At 43.0% G+C, this 24920-nt stretch overlaps 1 protein-coding gene across 4 annotated transcripts in view; it reads right to left on the minus strand.

The window, feature by feature from the left end:
* The window catches only part of TENM3 (teneurin transmembrane protein 3), a 558635-nt gene that overhangs the window by 96633 nt on the left and 437082 nt on the right, over positions 1-24920 (minus strand). For all 4 annotated transcript variants that reach the window (XM_053659855.1, XM_053659853.1, XM_053659856.1 and 1 more), the window contains 6 exons: positions 15400-15614; positions 9953-10163; positions 9407-9508; positions 9033-9227; positions 7750-7950; positions 2224-2409 (listed from right to left, as the gene is read on the minus strand). In XM_053659855.1, the coding sequence (XP_053515830.1) occupies positions 2224-2409; positions 7750-7950; positions 9033-9227; positions 9407-9508; positions 9953-10163; positions 15400-15614 (1110 nt within the window). The remainder of the gene's footprint in view (positions 1-2223; positions 2410-7749; positions 7951-9032; positions 9228-9406; positions 9509-9952; positions 10164-15399; positions 15615-24920) is intronic.

A 24920-nucleotide genomic window follows, 5' to 3' on the forward strand; every position in this document is an offset into this window, starting at 1 on the left:
GATGCTCCCCCACCCCCAAGCTAGACTCAGCTCACTTCTGATGGGTATGGAGGTGGTGGGATCAGAAGCCTTGTCCCTGCCCTTCTCCGGGATGTGGCCATTCTGGGACCTGGCAGGGAGCTGCTCGGTCACAGGGGTATTGCGCTGTCCTCTGGGCATCCCCAGAAAGATACCCAAACTATGGTTGGTTGTCAGCTTTTCTCTGCCTTCCTGTAGTTCACGAAACAATGGCCTGCAAAGCCCCCCTGAGAGAGTAGAGGAGGGGGCGCCGCACAAGATGGGGGGCAGGAGTGCCCTGCGGGTGCTGTGGAGGCATGCACGTGCCTCAACCTCGGTAGCACAACACGTTTGTTCTACTCACAAGCAGCAGGTGAGCCCCTGAGGGTGCTGCCCAGGTGAGAGGTCACAGGACGAGCAGACCTTAGAGGTGTGCAGGGCTGGCTTCTGTGAAGCTGGGTGTTCCCGGTCCTGACGATGCTAATTTGCCCACCTGAAGCCTTTGACACCTGCTTTCCTTCAGAGAGTCTAGAATTTGGGTGGTTTGGTCGTGGCTGGCAGAGGCCACATGTCTGAGCAACCTTAATAAGAACCTTGAACTCCAGTCTCCACAGGGCTCCCCCAGGCGGAAACACGGCACACGTGTCCATGCCTGTCACTGCCGGGGGAAGGCGTGCTGCGTGTCACTGCTTCTTGGGGCAGGGGGACCGAGGGGGATGCCTGTGCGTGGGCTTCTCCCGACACCAACTGCTGGCTTTCGTCCCCGTCTGGGATGTGCGGGCAATGAGCACAACCCCCCTGGGTGCTGTGGGTCTGGTTAGCGGGACGCCACACGTGGGGGGTGGCAGTGGGACCCCTGAAACAAATGTTGGTAAGACTGAAAGGGGCCTGATGACGCTTTGTAAAGACACAATTACGACAATGATGTATGTGATTTCAATTTGCCCTTGAAAGAATTCCTGGCTAACCAGCTCCTGTAAGTAAAAAAATCTGAAGTACGTAATGCTTACAGATGCACTGGCAGAAGAAAACTTTTAAGATACCAAGACTCCCCCTGAACACTTTATCAAATTTTATCCTATGGAGCAAAACAACGTGAAGAAACGCCATACCCCAAATTATGAAATTTTGAAGGACCGTGCCTTTTATAATTCACATTGTACACTTTCACTAAAGTGAGGCAGAGATGCATCACAGGTGACCCTTAAACAAGGCACGGCCTGGGGCCGCGACTTCTGAAGTTGAAAACCCACACGTAACTCTCGACTCCCTAAAAACCTAAGTCGTCCCTGCGTATCCATGGAGGGTGGGCTGCAGGGCTCCCCCTGGACACCACACTCCTCGGGTGCTCGGGTCCCTGAGGGATGCTCTGCAGCAATGCGACCATTTGGCCTTCACCTCCGTGGACCGCCAGCTGTGGGGGGACGGCGTGGAGGTGCTCACTGGGAAAAAGCCAGTTGCCTGCCCGGTTCCAACCCGTGTCGTTCGAGGGTTCGCACCAAATACCTGGAAAATGTAGCACTATGACACCGACTAGGGCAAAGACGTGTGATTCTGGAATCGACAGAAACCCAAAGGCCACACAGTGAGACTGCTTTAAAAATAAAAAAGTATTTTGTTGTTATGCAGCGGCAATGTAGAGCAGTGAGAAGCCAGGTTCGAGGAAAGCTCATTTGTAAGTAAGAAATGAGACCATCTTTGTGTCTGTCCATTTCCATGGCCATCACAGAAAACAGTGGATAAAAAGTTCTTAAACTTCGTGCCCATGACAGCTGTTCTGAAAAGAACTAGCTTGCCATTGTAAAATGACAACCTTAAAAATACTTCTCGTTTAATAAAAGCGAGTAAAATTAATGAGAAGCCATGATGAGCTGCTCTTTCTTTTTGCAATTTTAAAAAAATTATAAAAGTGTAAGAATGTTTTGGGGTGAAACAGTTAATGAAACTACACGGGTTTCAAGCGAGCAACTCTAGGCCTCATCGTCGGTATATTGCACTGTGCGTTCACCTCCCAAAGTCGAATCTCCTTCTCCCGCCCTCTATTCGACCCCCTTTGCCTTTTACTATCCCCCGCCCCCCGTCTCCCTTGGGTAACCACCGTGCTGTGGTCAGTGCCTGTGAGCGTGAGTGTGAGCGTGTTCCTCGTTTGCTGCTTTTCGAAGCAGAAAACCAGCAAACGCTGCGCTCTTGTTCGGCGCGGGGAGGGGCGGGGTGCGGCCGGCCTACCGATGGTGCAGTGCTCTCCGTTCCAGCCCTGACTGCATTCGCACTTGCCGTCCTTACAGGTCCCGTGCTCCGCGCAGCGCGGGTGGCAGGCTCTCTGGCTGCACGCCGGCCCGGTCCAGCCCTCCTCGCAGCGACACGTGCCGCCCATGCACACGCCGTGCGAGCCGCAGTCCACAGAGCATATCTCTGCGCAGAGAGAGGGGAAGGGGGGAGGGGAGAGAGAAGAGCAGCAGGGAGTGAGAAAGGGCACAGGTCCCGTGTGCTACACCCGTGACTCCAGTGTGTGAAGGTGCAAAACACAATCACCGAAAAGAAATCCCAAGTACTTATATACTAAGTAAATTTCAGTGTCCACTCCTCAGAATATTAATGGTAGAGGTTCACTTCTTAACATTCATCATTTAATTTTATGTGATGGCGAATAAAACACATGTGGAAATTTTGTTATAACTTCCTATATTCTATACACGTGTGTATACACCTAAGCACATCGGCTACTAACAAACCAAAACAGGATGCATAACGAGGGGAAAATACGCAGACACACATATGTCTCAGAGTATCTTTCGGGAGCCAAGAACACGCGCACACGTGTGTTACTGCATCCATTAATATTAAATAATGAATTTTTTCAGTGTCTACCCAGGCATCTAACAGAGTAGTTGGGTTACATCCCTACAGAAAAAAAATTGAAAAGGCATTCTTTCTAATCCCAGAGTTTAAAATTTTAGAATATCCAGAAACTTTCATTAAAAAGAGTTTAGTATCGTATGCCCTTTAGCTTGCTTCTGAAGACAGGTACATTGGGTACATGAAGAAACTGCTCTTCCTGTTTGGTAAATCTGTACTGCTGACAGGAACAAGTTGCCTAGCAAAACCATGGTGGAGAGCCAGGTTAATCTACGTAACTACTGACTGTGTCATTAGAAAAACAAGCGTTTCATTTGCTGGAATTACTGGAAGTAGCACAAGTGACCCAAGGTCTTTAAAACCTATCGGTTAGGTCTTTAGAAAGAATTCAGATGTCAGAAGTAATTTTTTTCTTAAAACTTTTCTTTTACTAGATCCAGTTGAGAGAGAGTCAAAGAGAGATAAGTTAGAAGGTAATTTTATTTTTCACTCTCTAAATTTAAAGTTAAATAAAACGAACTATTGCTTTTTTCTGAGACTGCAAGACTATTGCTTAGTTTGGGTTTTCTTGCAATAAAAATGCCCAGCACTAAAACCCTGAAGTCATTTCAAACAAACAGAACATGAATGACAGCCTTACTTTTAAGTAAAAAAAAAAAGGTAACTGCTCATGTAGTCGTGTGCTCCTGTTTTCCCCATTCCTCGCCCAAATAACATTCCTCAGACTCCATTCTTCTCTGTGTCAAAGTGCCGCAGAATTTAAGCGGTCCTGTCAGGGCACCGTGAGAGTCGGAACGTTTCTTGTAAACAACAGCCAGGACTATTAACTGGAAGAGAGTGGTACCGGTTTTTTCATGCCACATTTTCTATCTCGTCTGAATTAAATTTTTGATTAAGAGATCTAAGACGGTTTGATTAACTTCAGAGGAACAGAACGTCAGCTGGGCTCCGGAAGAGAGAGGTTTCTTTCTGAGGCACCGTTTTTTACTCAATTGAATCAATTTTTCATTAGGGGAAGGTGTTTATCAGCGTTCAGCACACTAGCTTTGAGCAAGGTGCGTCGATCTTTGTAATGAACTTATTAATTAGAGTTAATTTAATTGAAGTGTAATTGAAGGGCTAATTAATGGGCAAACTGCTGATGAAGATAGAGGGAAGTTCTATTGCTTTCAAACCTATAAACTTTCCGCAGAAAGGTAATGCATTTCTTCTCTTTCAGCAGCTCAACCAAATGTTTCTTTGAGTGTAAAATCCACTCTCTTATTGAATTTAGATATCTGGAGGTCATTTCCACACCAACAGAAGAGGCAGCTGGTAAAGTGTTTTGCTCTAGGATTCAGTAAATAATTCAGAATTATGCTGCTACTAAACTTTAAGTCACACGGGTAACTGAACAACGTCTTTGTAACTTTGAATGAGAACTGTGCAATATGTAGATAAATGTGAGGCACCTGAACACATACGTATATTTTCACATTTGAGATTGTTTGTAATAATTCTAAGGAAGTTTTCTGTCTTTTTTGCAACTAATAGCAAAGTTTATCCAGTGCTTATGTTCCTCCAGAGAAGAGTACTATACATTATTGAGAATTTAATATATGTTAAGTTTCTGCTTTGCCCTGGAGATAAAAGACAAATAGGGTGAAGTTGTTTTCTATGCAGGTAATGAGATTTTCCAATAGAAAAAAATACATCAGCATAAAAATTAGCCTAAATATATAAAATACTGATGCATGATTGTGGCAGCCAAATTAATATTTTTATTAACATTTATATCTTTTTTGCTACTCATAACAATGTCACTATAAAAAAGACTGAATTGTCTTTTGAGTTACTTAATATATAAGTTACAAACTATCCTTTATAAAATAATTCAGGTAGTATTAAACAACTTTACATGAAACAAAAAAAGGGCTGTTTTGCTACTCCTCTCTTACTTGTATAATGTTGGAAATAAGTTAGAATGGTAATATTTCAAACAAGTGCTACTTGATAACTAGGATTATTGAGCGTATTTTGTAGCCGGAGGCAGAAAGGACTTGAACTAAATGCTTTACTATGCATGTGATTATATCTATTAATTTAAGTGGATATCTTTGTGGGATACACTTTCAGTATAAAAGCTGGAAATGTAAATAGAAACTCAACAGAAATAACCAAATGCCTATTTTGATTCTTGTAATTACAGAATATATTTTGAAGAAAGGAGGACACAACAAGCTAACGTGTTATTTAAAATAATGCCACACTCCATGCTTGATGAGTGTCAGCTGGTGAGGATTTCCAGGCTGTCTACAACCCAGCCCCCAACTCGGGTTTTCACTCTTATTTACCCTAGATGCTATTTGCTTGGCAGTCATGCACTTCCTACTCAAGTTTCTCTTTTCTTTGAGCTTCTCCTCTTCCTCCTCCACTTTTCCTTTTTCTTCCTCCTCCTTCTTCCTCTTTGTTTTTTGTGGTATTTACTTTTGCTCGGGTGGTCTGAGTGTTCACGCAGAACTATCATCCTCCGTTTCTCCCTCATCGCAGTCCCCGCGGCCTGCCCAGCCCCCCTTAAGCTCCGCCCCTTCCCAGCATCTTAGCTCCAGGCGGACAGTCACATTAATACCCATCTCCCTCGTGGCACTTTCAGCTCCTCTCACCAAGGTTTATACTGTTTTCTTAGCAAGTTCTATTTGTCCTTCAAACTGTCCCTTGGCTCTACCCTTGCCATTTCTACCCCCTCCAAACCAGTTCCTGCGCTCAGCGCCTGCATCCTCTGGGAGAGCTCTCCCGCTGGCCTTCCAGCCGCCCTCGCCTCCCTGTTCCTGCGGTGCCTTGACGCAGGTCTGCTCAGCAGCCCTAGGATACTGAGAATACTCGGCAGTATTCTCATCCTGCCACCGGGGGCGCATCTTCACTGTTAGTAAATTCCCCCTGGTCTAAAGTCCAGGGGTGTCTGACCGTTTGGCATCTCTGGGCCACGCTGGAAGAAGAAGAGTTGCTTTGGGCCACACATTAAAGACACTGTGACATGTAACCACGCACACAAAAAATCCTCATAATGTTTTAAGCAAATTTACGATTTTTGTTGGGCCACATTTGCAGTCGTCCATCCTGGACTGGAGGTGGCCTACAGGCCTGCAGTCCCATAATGGGGCCCAGACTAATTTTTACCTCCAACTACCCAGTCTTCAGTGTCCTGAGTGTATGGATATTCTCACGGTCGGATCTTTGCTAATAGTGGTAGTGGTGCTGGGGGCTATGTTTAGACAGTATCAGGCTCAGCACTGTACTAAGTACTTCATAGGGCACTGATGCAGCGTCTCTGATGCACGTCTTATCCTTAAGTCCATTTCACAGGTGAGTACACTGAAGCCCATAGTCATCTGCCTGGGGTTACTACAGAGGCTGGATGTAAACCTGAGTATCCGATTTCAGAATTCAAGCTTTTGTGTACTTTCTAATATTTTCCCCCACCCTATACTAACTACGATCTTTAAAAGAAGGCAGAAAATGTTAATAAAAGTCTCTTTGAGAACTTTCTTTTTAAAAAATTAATCTATTATATTTCCCACCTCCCATCCCCATACAGTCCTTGAGAACTTTCCATATGCACCAAGGCAGGATCGTTCCTCTGGAAATTGGCATATTTTTCCATAGAAAACTCAATAAAATGTTAAGCTGGAAGGTACTGGTTTCTAAGTATTTCACGTGTGTTCATCTTATCTCCCCAATTACACTGTAATTTTCTGGACTAGAACAGCTTCTTTCAAACCGTGTGACTCATGAGTGGGCCATGAATTTAATTCATGGGCTGCAACCAGAATTTAAAAAAAGAACAGACCTGTGAAAAAGCATCCGTGTTTGTCACTTTGGAAAACTTTCCTTCCACTTGTGTATGTGCACGGATACGTATATTAGGTCGCAAGTAAAGACGTATTGAAGACTGCCGGTCATTAGGTCAAACACGTGGAAGCCACCTTCTAGGAGGCAGGGATGACGTTATCCGTTTGTCCCTGCAGAACTGTCACAAGGACACGCACAGAGCTGGTGCTCAATAACACCTGACCGACGGCAATTACCGCCTGCATTTCTGTTATGATCATATCACAAGCATACCTCATTTTGCTGTGCTTCATAGATGTCGCATTTTTTAATATTGAAGGCAAGATCTTCCACCAGCAAAAAGATTACAACTCACTTGATTGCAGGGGTCTGGAACCAAACCCACAATATCTCTGAGATATGCCTGCATGATAATTAAACACTCCATGCCGAACCATTATTTACATCTATTGTCCACACATGTGGATTATTGACTGTGACCATGTTTAGCCTAATGTTCTCAACTAATTTTTAAAAGTGGCTTCTCTGCTCTGAGACAAGGTGCTTAGACTCCTAAGCCCTGCACAGGCTGTGAGAATCGAGAAGACAGGGCGATTTCCAGAAATGAGAGGTTATTCTTCATCGTGACACTAAAGAAGACATTTTAATGATGAATTGATTAAGCCTGTTTCTTTCCTCTTTATAAGGTAATTTCACTATTTTTAATATTTATTTCTACAAAAAAATCACTTCTTTTTAATCCCCACCTGAGAACATGTTTACTGATATTAGAGAGAGGAGAAAGAAGGAAGAGAAACATGCATGTGAGAGAGAAACATCGGGTGGTTGCCTCTTGCACGTCCCAAACCAGGGAGCGAATGGGAAATCTGGGCATGTGTCCTGACCTGGAATTGAACCAGCGACCTTACAGTCTACAAGATGATGCTCCAACCAGCTGAGTACCAGCCAGAGATAAACAATCACTTTAATAAACTCTATGTCAAATTTAATGGGTGTTCTAAACACTGCATCCTGATCTTTAGCTAAACGACACCAAACACTCAATTCCACTCTGTTTATGAACCTCACCGTTGGAGCAGTCTGGGCCGGTCCAATTAGGGTCGCAAGTGCAGGAGCCACTTTCCTGAAGGTAGGTCCCATGGCCAGAGCACTGGTCCGGACACATGGTCTTCAGGATTTCACAGTTGCTGCCGCCCCAGCCTGGGTTGCAGTGACATTCTCCGTGGATGCACACCCCGTGGTTCGAACAGCCGGGGTCCAGGCAGTCAGCTGGGGTAAAGAGCAGAGGACCGCCTCATGATTAACCGAGGAGATGCCATGCGCAGTACATACAGAAGGAAGAGTGAAATCCCCGCCTCATTTCTAGAAACGTGTCGGATACTCCAATATACACCTACCAATTTAAAGGACTTATTTCTGAAAAATGCAAAGCATTATACAAGAAAGTATTAAGAACCACGCCACGTAAGTAACTGAGACTTGCGAGGCTCGGTAGCTTTCATGAAGTACACACGTATGCTCTCGAGATTTCAGCCCCTCTGTTCTGTCCAATCAGAGAGCAACAAATATTGGCTTTTCTGTAACAGAACCGGACTGGCTGACCTCACCCACAACCACTGAGTGTGGGCAGCTGCAGGGGACCATCAGACTGTTTGAGAAATGAATGAGTTGCCTACTTTCTATCCTTCTTAATTCACTTTAATGTGCTTTAGATGACGAGATTTAATTTAGCAATTGGACTCAATAAAACTTTACACTCGTAGGGTCAGTGGCCTGAAAATTTAATTCCAGGGACTTAATTGTATTACTTTGTGTGTGCAGATCAATAAAATCAATTTGACTGAAGAACTGATACGGTGTTTTTCTGCTTTTAGAAAAAAAAACAATTCAGCTGCATTTCACAGTGTAGTATCTTGACTATTACCGCCACAGACAGTGTGAACAAACCCATGATGTCTTTCTTTTTTGCTAGTTACTATGTTCAATAGTCTGTCTTTCTAGAGATGCCAAAAAGGCCTGATTTAGAAGCTGGCATCAGTATGAAAATAAAACCCTCCAGAAACAGTCTACCGCTGGTTTGAAGACACACATGCAAGCTTCTTTCTCAAAAGAAAAATAAAAGGAATTATTCCCATGACTGAAAAAGAGTAAGGGGGCCCCCGCTCTTTGGTGTTCGTTCTTTGCATTAGTTCACATGCTAATAAAACAACGCACCCACAAGTATGGAAATCAAAACGACTTTCATAAGGAGGGAAATAAAAGATTGGTCTGCCACACTCGAGATTACGACTTTAATCTGTCTCTTTTCTGCGAAGATAACAATGGACCTCTGTAAACACTGACATGTTTACCTTCTTCACAGTTCTCTCCTTTGTACCCCGAGTTGCAAGCACAAGAGCCCATGATGCAAATCCCCCGGCCCCCGCACTGCGGGTCGACGCACTGCGTGGTGGGCACGTCGCACTCCGCGCCCTTCCAGCCGCTGAAGCACAGACAGCGTCCCTTCGAGTACTGCCCGTTGCCGCTGCACAAGACCGGACAGGCCGCTGTGAAACGAAACACGACACCACCGTCAACAGCGGCGTCTTCTGAAAGAAAAGCCAGCACCCGGACAAGCCGCCTGCCACTTCCCCCCTTTCTCTCCGGTCTTGGTCCTTTCCTGAATGGCTCCTGTTTCAGTGGCTTATTTATCTGGGCTTAAGGAAAGACAATTGGACTCGCCTACCTCTGGAACAATCTGGACCCAGAAATCCTGGAAAACAGTGGCAAGTTCCAGAAACACACTCTCCATTTCCATGGCAATTCCGGGGGCACTCCACCACAGACTCTGAAGCAAAGAGAAAGGACAAACGCTGGTTGTGTCGCCTGCCTCTGGCCCAAGGTCAACGCCAAGGTCAACGGTGGCCCTTTGATCATTTTGGCTGCATGCTGAAGGAAGCAGGACTGGTTAGCTCCAGCACCAAAGCAGGCTTCCTTACCCTCGATTATTCCAGCCGTGACTCACGGACAGCACTGCTGGTCCACAGGCAGGCATGCTCAGGTGTTTGCACAAGGCCCTGTTCCCCCAACAGACTTCCAAGCGACACTTTCTTCCAGGGCCTCACCATTCAGCACAAGTTCACAAGTGAACAATTTAAAACAATTTCCCACAGTGAGCCTCAGGCTTCTACCGCCCTAGGCAGCACCAAATACTGGTAAAGACTGTTGCGTTTCCATTCGCCACAGTGTTGAGGCCGTCGCCTGGACAGAGTCCCCGGAAGGCCATTCTTACCTATGACGATGGTGTTGAACGACACCTGCTCCGCATTTTTCCCATCGTTGTAAAAAGCCAGATGCCAGATGCCAGAATCCAAGTACTGGATGAAGCCGGCCTCGTGGAGGCTGATGGACCGCGCCTGCCGCCCGGCTCTTTCCGACTCCAGAAGGTTCCGCTGCTCTCGGGCAATCAACCTGCTGCCGTCCAGGAGCTCCACGAAGTCGTACTGAGCACAGGGACAAGCAGAAGCGTTTAGTGGTCACAAATACTATGATCAACTGTGGCTGCTTCTCTCTTTTCTCCCCCCTTTCGCTCCGTTGCTCTAACAAGCACACTTAAAAAAAGTTCTGGTTGACAGGTCTTCTGTGCATGGCCCTTCCAGGGGTGATGAAAACCACCTACTGTGCACACCCATGGCATTTAAACTTCACAGGTTGTGTTTTTCCTTACGGGGCAGCATGGTTTCCACGTGCGTTTCATTCATCCGGCTGACAACCAGCTCGGTGAGGGCAGGCAGTTTGGGGAAAACAAACATGAACCCAGAACACTGCGGAAGCAGCCTCATCCTTGGACCACTAGGAACACTACTGTCTAGTGTTCTAGTTAACACTTCCAGAGTAACAACTGCGCTTGCACACTTACTCCGTGCCAGGATGGTTTAAACCCTCTGGTAGCCCTCCTAGGAAGGCACGAGTATTTACACTTGACAGACAAAGCCGGCTGACGCTGGGGCAGGGCCGTGCGTCTGGGATGGGGTGGAGCTGGGGTGGGGTGGGGGGATCTCCAGCGCCCCCTGCTCAAAGCTCCGACTGTGTCCTCTGCAACACTGCTCCACTCTCCGCGACCTGCCATGTCCATCCCCAGCCCGTGGAGAAACCGGTGGGATTTCACGTAGTCACAGTTAGATTACAAACAAGTAACAAGGTGCCTTTACATCGTTGATTAAAAGTAAAGAAAAAAAATGAAACAAGAGACAGCTTCCGAAGGGACGGAATAATGTAAGCATGCCCCATTATTATGTCATTCCTCGTTAAACTTCGGTTTTCTTCTAGTGAGATTAATCATGAACATTGGGTAGCTAGAGTTTAACGGGAGAATTTAAAGATAATTAAAAGTAAGTAACATCATTCGTAATAGCGGAGTAAAATGTTGTAAGCAGAGATACGCAATGAATTTGGAAGACATTGCAAAGACTTCCCAACAGAGTTTGAATGCACTTGTTAGATACCCTTCTTAAAAGTAGAGCGATTCAGTTCTAGTCTCTTACCTAGTTTCATTTATTTCCTGAGGCATGTGCTGTGGGTATCGTAAAGTACAATACATATCAATCATCATGTTACAGTACTATGAGTAGGAGTATCAATATTCCACTCTCTGATAGACTCCGTAAACAGAATTTCATCAGTGTTCTGTTTTTTAAAAAGGTTATTATGTGAATCCTTTAATACAGTCAAATGGAAATAACATCAGTTGCGGAGATTCTGAGATTCACAGTTAAATGTGTTGCCACTGGACTGATCACAGACTTTTATTCTTACTAATAACCAGAAGTCAGAATAGCTAATTAGCTTCCTGACTTCCTAAAGTTCTTATTTAAATATAAAAACATTTCTGCTGTGTGGTGAAACTGCATCAGTTAACTGTGAGAAATATACAAAAAGCTATTAGTTAATTAGCATTCAAACTTTGTGTTTGTATTTGTATCTTAACAAGGATGAATATAATGACCAGCGTGGCTCTTTGGCTTGCAAAAATTTCACTGGAGCTGTATTCCCAAATTATCGGAAAATTAAATCAACGCGTTTGGAAGGTCCCTTTATCTCAAATGAGCCACTCATTTTCTCATCAGAGAGAAATACTTGTATCGGCACGGCTGAGACACTGCCCCACTGCATGTGAACACTGCTGTTCTGTAACGTGGAACGCAAGGAATGGACCCCCAAAGGGAGAACATTCTGAGTTTTAACTGGTCTTTCAAACTACTCGCAATTACTACTGTTACCATAGGAACAACAGCGAGAGGCTGGAGAGGAGGGTGTGGCACAGTGGCGGGGAGCAGCCCCCAGGTAGGTGTTCACTGTCCTCCCAGTTCTAGGCTCTTCTGGGGCTGTTGGGGGGCACTTCAGGAGGGTGACCCAACTACCCAAAGACAAATGCCCTACTCCACGCTGAAACCACCTCTATAAAAAGTGAATAAATGACAGGGAATAGAAACGTTCAATAACCTTTGTTTTTAGGGTTTAAAGTAACCGATTACAGGCAAATGCGAGCGACTTGTGGTTTCCTTTGCGTGGTTTGCTGACGAGATGGAGACATGGATTTTTTTTGTGCAGGGGAGTCTTGAGATCTTATGCTATTTTGGGGCAAAACTCAGTTTCACCACTTTGGGGGAGCTTTTGCAGAGATAATCCTTACACATGATGAAGGTTCATTTTTGAACAGGCTATCTGTATGCTTACTTCAATTCAGTGACTAAAAGGCAGAGAACTCAGAATCTATGAATACTTAACTGTGTTCGTAAATGAACTTGCTTTGGTGGTGGCAAAGTCTCGTCATAAATCACTGGAATATAGAGGGGGAGGAGACTTCACAGATCATCTGACCTCATTCTGTCATTTTGCAGGTAGACACTAAGGGGCAGAGAAGTTAAGTGACTGTGTTCAAGGTCACAAGGTCAAGAAGTGCGTAGAGGTGTGCGCTTGGAGCCCCGGCTGCCAGCCCCATTCTCAAACAGCGTTCACGGACCTGCGCTCACAGGACACGGGGCACTATTACCCATGAGTACACAGCCTCCTTCAAATATAATAAATATATATAAAATTATATAATATAATAAAATTATATATTACAATATATAATAAATTATATTATAATGTATAATAAATTATATTATAATATATAATAAATTATATTATAATATATAATAAATTATATTATAATATATAATAAAATTATATTATAATATACAATAAATTATATTATAATATATAATAAATTATATTATAATATAATAAAATTATATATTATAATATACAATAAAACCATATATTATAAATATATAATAAAATCATATATTATAAGTATATAATAAAATTATACATTTAAAGAAAGGTGAGCAAGAAAATTTGAGGCCGTTACACAGCCTCCTCAGGCTCCGAGCTGCCCGGCAGGAGGAGCTGGGCATCAGGGAAAAGCAAGGCAGGCGACTCCTTGGCAGCAAACGGACAATTTTATACAGGGTCGCAAAGCCTTTCAAAACTCGTGACTATTCTGAACGGCTGGGCCATTTTAATTACTTCAGGTTGATTTATTTAATGTATCCCAGAAACGGAGGAGTGTTCTATTTGGGCTGCTTTGTAGCGTACTTCATGATTAAACACTGAACTCCGAAATGGTACTTTGGTCTGCTGATCTCGAATAAACCAGGCAAAGGAACTTCAACAGCAGTGGACCTTAAGGAAAAGTCTAAACTTACTTAAACGCACATACAGTGCTGGAAAAGAACAGTGGACGTGACACACATTGTGTTTAAACACCAGAAAAAGTGTGTGAAAACTTGAAACTGCATCTTTTATTTCTCTAACGTTGCAAAGAGCCAACCCTCAATCTTTAAATAAACCCTTGATGTGCATGACACACAGGACCTTTTTTTCTGAAATTATCTTTGGACTTGACTTTATACATGACACGTCCACTGTTGTGCAGTCCATTCGTTAGCTTACAGCTAATGTGTTTGAATTACACAAAAATAACTTAATCAGCCCTGGCTGCTGTAGCTCAGTGGATTGGTCACGGTTCGATTCCCAGTCAGGGCACATGCCTGGGTTGCAGGCCAGTTCCCAGCTGGGGACTCATGAGAGGCAACCATACATTGATATTTCTCTCCTTCTCTCCATCCCTTCCTCTCTAAAGATAAATAAATAAAATATTTTAAAAAATAACTTAATCATGCATGTGGTTCCAATGAATAAAATATATGTTTTCTATTTCATTGGAATATTGTTATAAATTCACTCTATCTCTTACAACTGACATTACAGACGCCCACTTCCACTGGAGAAAATATGGTTATTACACCCTAGTTAGTGTCGCCTAGGAGAAAAAGTGGAGTCGGCTTCACTGTAAAACCAAACACTAGTGCCCAATAAGGAGTAACTCTTGCACCAGGATTAAAGCGATTCAGTAATATAGATTTGAAAAATGTTAAGTCAGAAAAATAAGTACACCAAAGCATAATATTAAAAATTTTACAACTGGACAATTCATGTATGTATATGACATTTTCCTTGATCTGCAATGACATTGGAGAAAGCATGTTCAAATTTTCTTGCTCACCTTTCTTTAAATATATAATTTTTATTAGCATATGTCCAATTTATCTTTATAATTTTATATTTTAAATTTCTGTGATAGAAAAGGCATTATTCACAAAAATTATATAATATAAAGCATAGAAGAGAATCTTGCAGCCTTCATTTTATAAATCAAACTCAAGTCCGCATGAAATTCCATGGATAAAAAAAACTGATCATCAAGTATAACTTGAAGTTCATCCAATTGTCAATTTAAATGAGCCATGTCTTACATTGCTGAAATTTTTGTATTTACTAACATAATATTAGTTGATCTTGGGGAAATGTCTAAGCTCCAATTTTATAGTAGGCAATTTAAATAATTTCTCTTAGACATAATGGGACCTCCTTTAAACTGCAATTTCCAGTTTATACACCATGATGCCATAGTAGCTTATGAAAAATCCTGGGGGCTTATTGCTGGTGCCTCTCCATTGGTGACTCTTATTGTGAAGTGGTCTTCAGGCAAGCAAACTGATGCGAAAGTTCTCTGAGTCTGTGATGTAAGAATGTTTGAACGGTTTTGAGAATCACACTAATGTGAGCACCCTTGGTCATCTATAAAGTTAGTTTGCCTTTTTATTTCATTGTTCGTTTGTAGATGAAGAATTATGGCTTGACTTGATGTTGTTCCTATCATATGTTTATGCCCCAATAATTTCTTTACTAAAGGCAAATGTGGCATAAAGTAAAAATAATAATACATCTTCAACAGAATGAATCCATGGCTGAGATGAACATGTTATGCGTATATTATGTGAAAGGAATCAGGTCAGCGGAAATTACCACAGAATCTTTGTAAAACACTTTGAAAACTCCGTGGTGCTTTATTTGGTGCTCCGATGATGTTCAATAATCCATTAAGCTACTCACACATTTTAGTATATTTCGATCAATCAATAATGCTTAAAGCAAACCAGGAAGAAAGTGCTGTTCTTCCTACCAATTCAAAAACCTCAAGATCAGGGTAACCCTACATTCAAAATCCTCCTCACTGTAAAAGATAAATACAAGAGTGGTCCAAGAGTTAAACAGCTAAACTTAAACAGAATAACTTCAAAAATGCAAACTAGCCGTTTTCCTTTTATTGACAACCAAGCCCACTTTTACCTGAGTATGGGAAGGTGGTAAGCCTTTTCGGCCATACACTCCAATCAACGCGTCCTTCTGAAGAGAGATATTGAATTTAAGAAACTGTGGCTGATCAATAAAGAGCTGTGATCTCCAGAAGACCCCGGGAGGAACCTCTTGAATTGCTCTTCGGCCAATATCGAGTTCTCCGGAATCTATGGTGTTATTTTCTTGTGTAAATCCACTTAATTTTCCTGAAGGTGAAAGAGCCAATGAAGAAGAAAAAATTAAAACAAAAACAAAAAAAGAAAACAGCCTTGCTTTCAAAAAGTTCTTTGCACTAGACGCTCAGACATTTAATCTTCCTCTGGTAAGTGAAGTACTGTTATATGGTTTGCACTTTAAAAGCTTTTTTGGGTTGTTGTTAGATATTAATTCAACGAACACATGCTTTAAGATATTTCAGTGAAAATCCTCTGACTTCCCCCAAGGTATGCCTATTACTGAAACGGTTCTCACGCTTACAGTTTTTCGTGATCTCTTAAAACATAATTATCTTGCAAATTACATGTCTTGTTATTTTGGGGAGGAGATTAAGTCTCGCAGTTACCAGTCATTCTAAACACACTGAAGTGTAAATTAAGGCGGAATGGATTATGGAGATCTTCAAATCAATCCTCAAACAAGCAACAGAACCAATCAATGGCACTGATTCAAGTAGTTTCACTAACCTATTCATTGGGATGAATAAAAATGCAGAGGCTGGAACAGCTACAAAGGGTGGAGGGGAAGGGAGGGTGGGGTAGGTTTATTTTCTACACAATTGTTGACGTGGGCTGCTAGACTTTGCCTCTTTGGCCCCTCACCTCAAATTCACTTTCAGCCTTAGCAGGCACACCCAAATTACCCCTCTTAATGAACTTCAACCTGTGGGAACAAAGACGCTTTGCTTCCTGCATTTCTGCAGCCTTAAGAGAGACATTTATTTATTTATTTTTTTAGTGTGGTGTTTTCCCTTCCCTCATGACTAAGGTTCTTTCTCAGTTATTCTGAGGGGTTCCGTGGTAGAGGAGGTCTTGTAATTTGCCTTCACGGGAAATGAAACCACATCTCTCATTCAGAAAGGGTCCGTGAAGGTTACGGAATGGAATGAAAATGGGCAAATCACCCTCTATTAATTCGGTCTTTTTGAAGTCACAAAATTGGCTGACTACTAAGTTTGTCTTTTTAAAACATTAACCTGGTCATTGTTTCAGATAGTCTATAATGTTACATGACCTCTCGTACATGATAGACTCCAGAGAAGCTGTTAGCTTGAAATTTAGAGGACTTCATTTCAAATCAGAGAGTTGTGAACGATCTTAATTTAACGACATTGGAGAGTCTTTGACAGTTTATGAAAAGTCATTACTTTAACATTGGGTTCCCCTTTGAGTGTCTACTAGGGACACAGAACAGGAGGTGACAGCAGGAAATACAACCCAAAGAGCAGAATCTCAGACATTGTCCGCTCTGCTCCCACGGCTTCTGCTATGGAGCACCTACACCTGGTTGGAAAGACACACCTACACACCGATCCATTAAATGACGATCTAAAGGAACATATGACTAAGGGTCAGAGGCACATGACAACGCTGTAGGCTGGTGGCTGAGACACCTCACAGAGGAGTTAACTCTGCGGAGGGAAACTCTAAAGAACAAGGATGCAGAGCCGGTGAGCGTGGCGATTCAAAACCTGGCATGTAAATTGGGCTGCTATGAACACTGGGGTGCATAGGTTCTTTTGCATTGGTTTTTGCCCATTAGTAAATGAATGGATCCAAAAACTATGGTACATTTACACAATGGAATTCTATGCAGCAGAAAAAAAGAAGGAGCTACTACCCTTTGCAACAACATGGATGGAACTGGAAAGCATTACGCTGAGTGAAATAGGCCAGGTGTTGAAAGACAAATACCATATGATCTCACCTTTAACAGGAAGCTAAACAACAGAACAAACAAGCAAGCAATATATAACCAAAGACACTGAAATAGATAATAGGCTGACAGTGATCAGAGGGGAGAGGAGAGGGAATTTCAGAGGAAAAAGGGGAAGGATTTATAGGAACTAGTATAAGGGACACATGGACAACAACTAAGGGGGGTGGAAATGGGAGGGAGGTGGGGAGCACTGGGGGGGTGGGCTGGGATGGGAGTAAAAGTCAGAAAACTTTACTTGAACAATAATTAAATTAAATAATACTTAAAAAACCAAAAAAACCCCAAAACCTGGCATGTGTCACAGTGACACCAAGCAGCGAGATCCATTCGCCTCGAAAAGAAGTTGCAGAAAATGGTTTTGGAGTCGGACAAGCGTGGGTTTGAATCCTTGCTCTCTTGCTGAGGAGCTGGGTGGTTGAGGGAAGATACTGATTCTCATCTGAGATGGGACGGTAACAACGCAACCTCAGGACTCTGGTGAGCACTATACTGGACGCAGCGCTTGGCTCTCAGGAGGTTTCCAAGGAGTGGGAGGCACTAGTTGGCTTGTCCTGGGAGTTGGGGACAGTCAGGCCGGGAAGGGAGGGGACCCCAGTGTGTGGAGGGCCCTGAATGCCCGCCGAAAGAATTTGGTCTTCATGCTTCACGTTAGCGATGGCTTTAATATTTGTGTTTTCAACTCTATCAAGGAGTGTTACTTTACCCTTTTCCCCGAAGATTCATATATTCACTAGCATCATGTTACTGGCCATACTACCTACGGCATGTTTTAAAAAGGGACACATAAGTAGACTTAACTTGAGTGACTTGTATTTCAGTACCACAAAGGCACTTCTACTCCTGTGTTGTGTGTATGCACGTGTGTGTGTGTAACCAGGAGAAAGACAATTCCGGATTACACAGAAACACGTCTAGTGATCACAGACAAACATGGCGGATGTCCGGTTTTCGGCCATTTGGGTCAAAAGTGACTGACAACCAATCCGCACAGAGAGAGGAATGCGGTTTGAGGGACAGCACGTATGACTAGTGAACACTAGGACTGTCTTCTCCCCAAATTGCCGAATCCGGCACCAGCACTTGCGAAGGAGAGCTGTTGCAGAGAGGAAACTCACTAGGGGTTCTGATCAGGCCAAAGGTGACCTGAAGTCATTGTTTCTAGGACATAAAAGTGCAGCAGTGTGGGCTCTTGGAGGTGGAGAGAGGCGTTAGGACTCAGCTGCAGAGAACCCTGGCAGAGATGGAGGGGGGGTTGTCCAAGAAAGTTTAACAGAAATGCATTATTGGTAACCTCACTTCCTCCCTTTTCCCCCCTTGATGTCTATAACCCTGGCAGTTAACAACTTCTCAGCTATCAGGTCTGCTTATCTTGAACTAATTCAGTAATGGAAAATGCTCCAGGGAATAAAAGTAAAAAATTGGGTTATAGGAATCATAATTTTCCATGTATCAACTCAGAGATTATAAATTATGCACCCTTCATTAAAATTTTAAATATTTCTTTTATAATAGTTACACATATTCATTTGGGCGCAATTAGGACATATAATTAAATAAGAAGATCAAAAATATAATTCTACCACCCAGAGATTATTATTCCCTATCGAACCAGCCACCCATCTTTCTTTATTGGTAGTTAATTTTGAAATACCTGAGACCAGTTTCTGCTGCTCATTTTAGATGCTTCTGCACAGGCATCTACATTTGTCACGAATTAGCTCTTACGGAACAGCTTGAGGAGGGGAAAGAGAAATGAAAGTAACCCTTACGAGTACCCAAAACATGCCAGATGATTTCATCTCTATTACTCGTATTAAATTTCAGAAAAAACCAATGAGGTCGATGTTACTTTGCGACAAGGAAACTAAGGCTCAGAGAAGGAAGTTACGTGGCCACAGTGAGCGGAAGGGCCAGAGTCCAATCGAGATCGTCATGATCCCAACACTATGCGTCATATATGACTGGAAGCATAACTTTTATATGAAAATGGAAACATTATTTTAAATTGATAAGTTTTAAATGAGTCTTTTTTCATGTATAATCAGACACATGAACCCACTGAACCATGCTAGAAATTCTGCTTAGCTTTCAGTTTGGGGACATGAAGTTATAGTTATTTTTATCGGGAAGAAATAAGCAGTTCTCAGTCCAGGCCATGACACATTGTTTAATCCCATTAGTGAGCTCTCGGCCAGGATCTGTGCTTCCTCTACCTCCCTGGTCCACCTGGGGCAGGGATTCGGAACTCAGCTGGTCGTAGAGCAATGTATATTCATTTATTTGAACTGAAAAAGTGAGCCAGACTTTTTCTGACAGAACCTAAGTTTGGTTCAAGGAGTACCAGCTCTGCCAGTAAATCCCATAGTAATATTTCCCATGCATTAAATGAACTAATGGAGATATTTAAAGCAGGTGATATGATAAAAGCCTTCAAAAAGGATTATAATAACAAAGTTGAGTTGAAATGAACAAAATGCTCAGTTTCCTACCAAATTCTGTGTATACTAGATTAAACAAAGTGCCAATTAGTAAAAGAGTAACAGGTGTCAGGAGCAGCATTTTGCTCAGCCTTGGGAGAAAGAGCCTTTGCCGGTCTACTTCACAGAAACAGAAATGGCCTGGGAAAACTCTAACAAGTCTTTTTGAAAGTAGGTAGGTGCCAAGGGTTTGCTTTGATAAAACTAAAGAAGAAATGTGATGGAATTGACAACTTATAGACCACTACATAGACTTTCTGGAAATAGTCTACCATGTGATTTTTAAAAATATGTTGATTGATTTTAGAGAGAGAGGAGGGGAGAAAAAGAGTGTGAGAGAGAAACATCGAAACATCGACTGGTTGTCTCCCACATGCGCCCTGATCAGTATCGAACTTGCAACGTTTTGGTGTATGGAATGATGCTCCAACCACCTGAACCACCCAGGCAGGGTGGCTACAATGTGATTTTTGAATATGAATAATAGTAATTTCACATAATTGAATAACATCACTCTAAAAAAAATCCTTCCATTTCCAACTGCTTATTTTGCTGCAAGATTTCTTATGTAGACATTTATAAGGAAAGAAAACAGGAACTGAAATGGTACAGAATCTTGCTGTGCTCTCGTAACTGATATTCATCCATGAATACATATACTATTTGAAGAAGTTCTCATTGCTTTTGATATTTAATAATTATGAAAATGTTCAACATATTTATGTAATAATTACGATGATTTCAGTTAAGTGTGCACAACTAATAATTATAAGCATAATTCAATATAAAGGAAAAGGATTTGTACAATACCTAAGAGTATTATGGTCACCGGAAGTAACATTTGATTTAAATTTGTATACACGTTTTGTGTTAGGGACCCAAGAACAAAAATAGCTTGAAGATCAGTGACCTACCATAACTTTTCCTATGAAATCTCATTGTTAAGTGCCTATCGAATGTATTTGCTTCAAATTATTACATTATTTAGAATGAGTTTACTTTGAATTCAGGTTGTGGAATGCGTCTCTTCTGAGAGGGAGGTGCTGGCCTGACTTCTCCTTATCGTCGGTGACATGGAGCTGTACGGGTGTCTGTCACTGCTTTGTCTCTGCTTCAGGCCACCAAGCTGGCCGCTGAGACCGGTGCAACCTCCCTGCTACAGCCTCTGCTTTGAACGCCAGGAGCCTGGAGCTCGGGGAGAGGCTGGGTCTGAAATCCTGCATTGTTGCTCTTCAAGTCCTGGCCCTTCCCTAATGTGGCCGAGTGTGGCCGCCCCTGTTAGCCTTGCCCAGGGCTCTTCATTAATTGTAAACACACCTGGAAGCCAGCGAGCCACCAGCACAGTTTGATAAGCGTGTAAATACTTCCATAGCCTTTCCCCTGAAGCTCATCTGTGCTCTCCTAGGGAAGCCTGGACACAGCCCTTTCATTAAGTCTTGAATTTCCCAAAACTCAGGCTTCCGAGGAAATAAAGGGAGGGCGGGTCCTGGGCTTTCGCTCCTCCCTTCCTGAGCCCACCCCCTGGAGCCTGAACCTGCAGATGACCGCAGGAAACACTCAGGTCGTCTGTCTGTCTGTTGTACCAAGAGAACAAGGAGGAGAAAGCAGACAGGACAGCAGAGTGCCCTGACGCTTGGAGGCTGGGAATCAAACCAATGAAAGCCTTCACAGTAGGGCTGAGATGGAGCCTATCTTCAAGCACCGCACGCAGGGCATCATTTGAAGCTTTTTTCCCAACCTGTCCTGTTGTGCCCCAGTGTGGGAGTCGCTCCCGCGGTCTTCCCCTGTGCTTGTGACTTTTCCTTCCATCAGGAAGCAAGCACACTGGCCTTAATGTCCGAAACCACGGTGGTCAGAACGTGGAAACCTAAAGAACCCACGCACACGAAGCTGCTAAATATCTCCTTATTTAGCAACTGATACCCGGTTGCTAAGAAAACACTTCAGGAAGGAGGTATTTTTCAGACGCTGCCTTAAAAAAGCACTCTGTATTCTGAGATATGTCACAGACGACAGTTTACCCATGTCAGATACGCTCTGTGCCCTGAAGGACACAAGAGCGTTTCAGATCATACTGGTAATTAGGAGGTTTGGTGGCTGTTTGAACATTGTCTTATGACACCCGAGAACCACTGTACATTAAAAAGTACTAAATATTCTGCCACATGGGCCATGAGTTTGCTGTGTGCACGTGATGTGAGTAAACAGGCCTCGAAGGACCACAGTGGGGAGGCAGAGAAGAAATCCAAGTGTAAAAGTCTGACTCCATGATAACAGCACGTTGAGTCCCACAGAGGCACCCAAAGGTGAGATGGCAGGAAGCAAGGTGAGCCATTTACGGACAGTCCATAGCCCACCCTGCCATCCAGTCACCTAACCTTGGATTCCTACCTTGACTTTGAGATCTCCGAGGGAACACATCTTTTTATAAACCACCGCAGGCTGTAAGTTAGCACTGTGGACACAGAACGTCGTGCCACAAGCTAAGAGAAATAAAACACAACTGCGTTGCAAACATAGCTTAAGGGACAAACTCAGCACGGTACCCAGCTACGTCACAACAACGCAGGTACTACACACGGTACTGAGTCAAAGTCAGGGCCGCCGCAGCCCTATGAGCCCCAGGCCTTCAACTCAAGCCAGTCTAGAACTTGCTCAACTCTAGTTCGCTGAAACTGTCTAGTACTTGAAAAAATTGACACCTGATAAATGATAATAATAATTAAAAGCAATTTTAATTATTCATTTAAACAGTATGAATCATATACATGTATACACATGCTCATATATATGTAGTTTTTTAGTCTGTACTCATACAAATTACATATATATGTATTGTGTATATATATGTATATATATGTGTGTGTGTATATGCGCACATATACGTATGATTGGAGAAGCTATTTGCCAGTTATACTAACCAAAATGTACGGCCTTTCCTTTTGTCTTACATTACCCCTAATTATTCTATGCTAAGTTTGGCATTTGTTTTCTTGCTCTTTTCAAATAAAGCTCAAGCTGAAATGTCCAGCCTGGGTACCCTCCACTTTTCCCTACCGTGCATGTTCTCGTTCACCGCGACTGCAGGCTGAGCCCTGTCCTGCCTGGAGACTCACAGGCTCTGGGAACCACTGTCACTGTCCTTTTTCACCATGGTGTTCTCAGAGCCTTGCTCTGTGCACGGCAGGTAATATATGCTCAATAAATGAATGTGGCACGAATGAGCACTATGCGTTCAAAGCAAGATTAAGGATAAGATTCCTTTCCCAAAACCCAAATAAACAAAAATACAAATAGCTAACATAGAGGTGGATTTCTGTATTTGCTTTAGAGGATATCATCGATGCTGATTTAAGGATCTATCTTCTTAAGAATTTGCTACAAAAACACAACTATGTAATCTTGAATTGCAGAAAAAAGAGGGAACTAAAAAGTTACTAAAATGTACCAAGTACTTGTCATGTTCCAACCACTGCCTAGCAGCCTACATGCATTACCTGATTTAAATCTCCCTATTACCCTACGAGGAACAGGAATTTGGTTAAGGTAATTTGCCTAAAACCATCTAGCAATGGCCAAGCTTAAATTCTTCTTTTTATTTTTTATTTTAAAAGATTTTATTTATTTATTTTTAAAGAGAGGGGAAGGGAGTGAGAAAGAGAGGGACAGAAACATCAATGTGTGGTTGCCTCTCGTGCAAGCCCTACAGGGGACCTGTCCTGCAACCCAGGCATGTGTCCTGACTGGGAATCCAACTGGTGACTCTTTGGTTTGCAGGCTGGCACTCAATCCACTGAGCCACACCAACCAGGCACAAAGCTTAAATTATTAACTGCTAGATGGTATCAACATTTGCTTTTGTGTATACTTTATAGAAGGCATCATAAAGGGTGCCTTATATGGTTTGTATCACTTAATCATACTACTTTCTTTCGTTCATTGGACAAATACTTGTTGCGTGCCTATTACATGCCAATAACTATGCTAACAGCTTAGGACAGGGCAGTGGAAAAATAATGATCTTTGCTTTATATTCTAGCAAAGAAAGTATACATTAAATATAATATGAGTAATCACCAGCATTTTCCAAGCACCCACTCTGTGCTCTACACCATTGTAAGTTTTCACAATGAACTCTCAAAATATTCTAACTGATGAGAAAATGGACACAAAGAAGCTATGCAACTTGTTTCAAATACCAAAGGCATTAAAGATCCGAACAAGGATATGAAACCACATGGTTTGGTTCAAAAGCCGATGCACCAGCTCTCTCTCTCTCTCTCTCTCTCTCTCTCTCACGAGAGCATGGGGTAATGAACAGCCACACCGTGAGAAGCTCTGTAGGTCATTAGGTTAGAACTGGGTCATTGAAGGGGGTCAGGCAGGATCCTGATGTCTCAAACTCGTCTTTGAAGAAAGGATGAGCGAGACTGTGTACATGCACCCCAGACAGAAAGTGGCTTCTATAATCCCGGTGACAGACGGTGGAACCCAAGAGATACTTCAGAGTCAGAAGTGACGGGATGTGGAGATTGACTGAACGCGGGAGGAGAAAGAGTCGGGCATGATGTCAACCTCTGGCCTAGGTGACCAGGTGAATGACGATGCCACTGGCTGATCCAGAAGGCCCTAAAAGAGAGGCCACTGTGGAAAGGAGGATGATTCGCCAAATGTTTTCCAAAGATGGCCACAGTGTCTTCCACCTCTCGTGCTTTATGAAACACGTCCCTGCCATTTCCCCAACGAAGAGGGGAAGTTTGGTTCTTTTTTCCACAAACCTGGGCTGATCTTACTGACTTTTTTGACCAACAGGACATGATTCAAGTGACACCTAAGAATGTCCAATATCCTAGAAACCTTGCCTCTTGGAATGCTCCCACTTGGGACTCTCTTCTGCAGAACCACCTGCTATGTTCTGAGAAGCACAAACCACCTAGAAGGCCACGTTGAGATGCTTCATCTGACAGCCACCACGGGACTCCAGCCAACAGGCAGCATCCATTGCAGCCGGGTAAACGAGCCGCCCTGGACTGCCCGCTCGGACCCAGCTGGCATCGGAAAGCAGCTGCATGAGAGACCCACGCGAAAACACAAGACTGG

This window comes from Artibeus jamaicensis, unplaced genomic scaffold (genome assembly GCF_021234435.1).
Source record: "Artibeus jamaicensis isolate MK-2021 breed Jamaican fruit bat unplaced genomic scaffold, CSHL_Jam_final scaffold_833, whole genome shotgun sequence".
In the NCBI taxonomy this organism is placed as follows: Eukaryota; Metazoa; Chordata; class Mammalia; order Chiroptera; family Phyllostomidae; genus Artibeus; species Artibeus jamaicensis.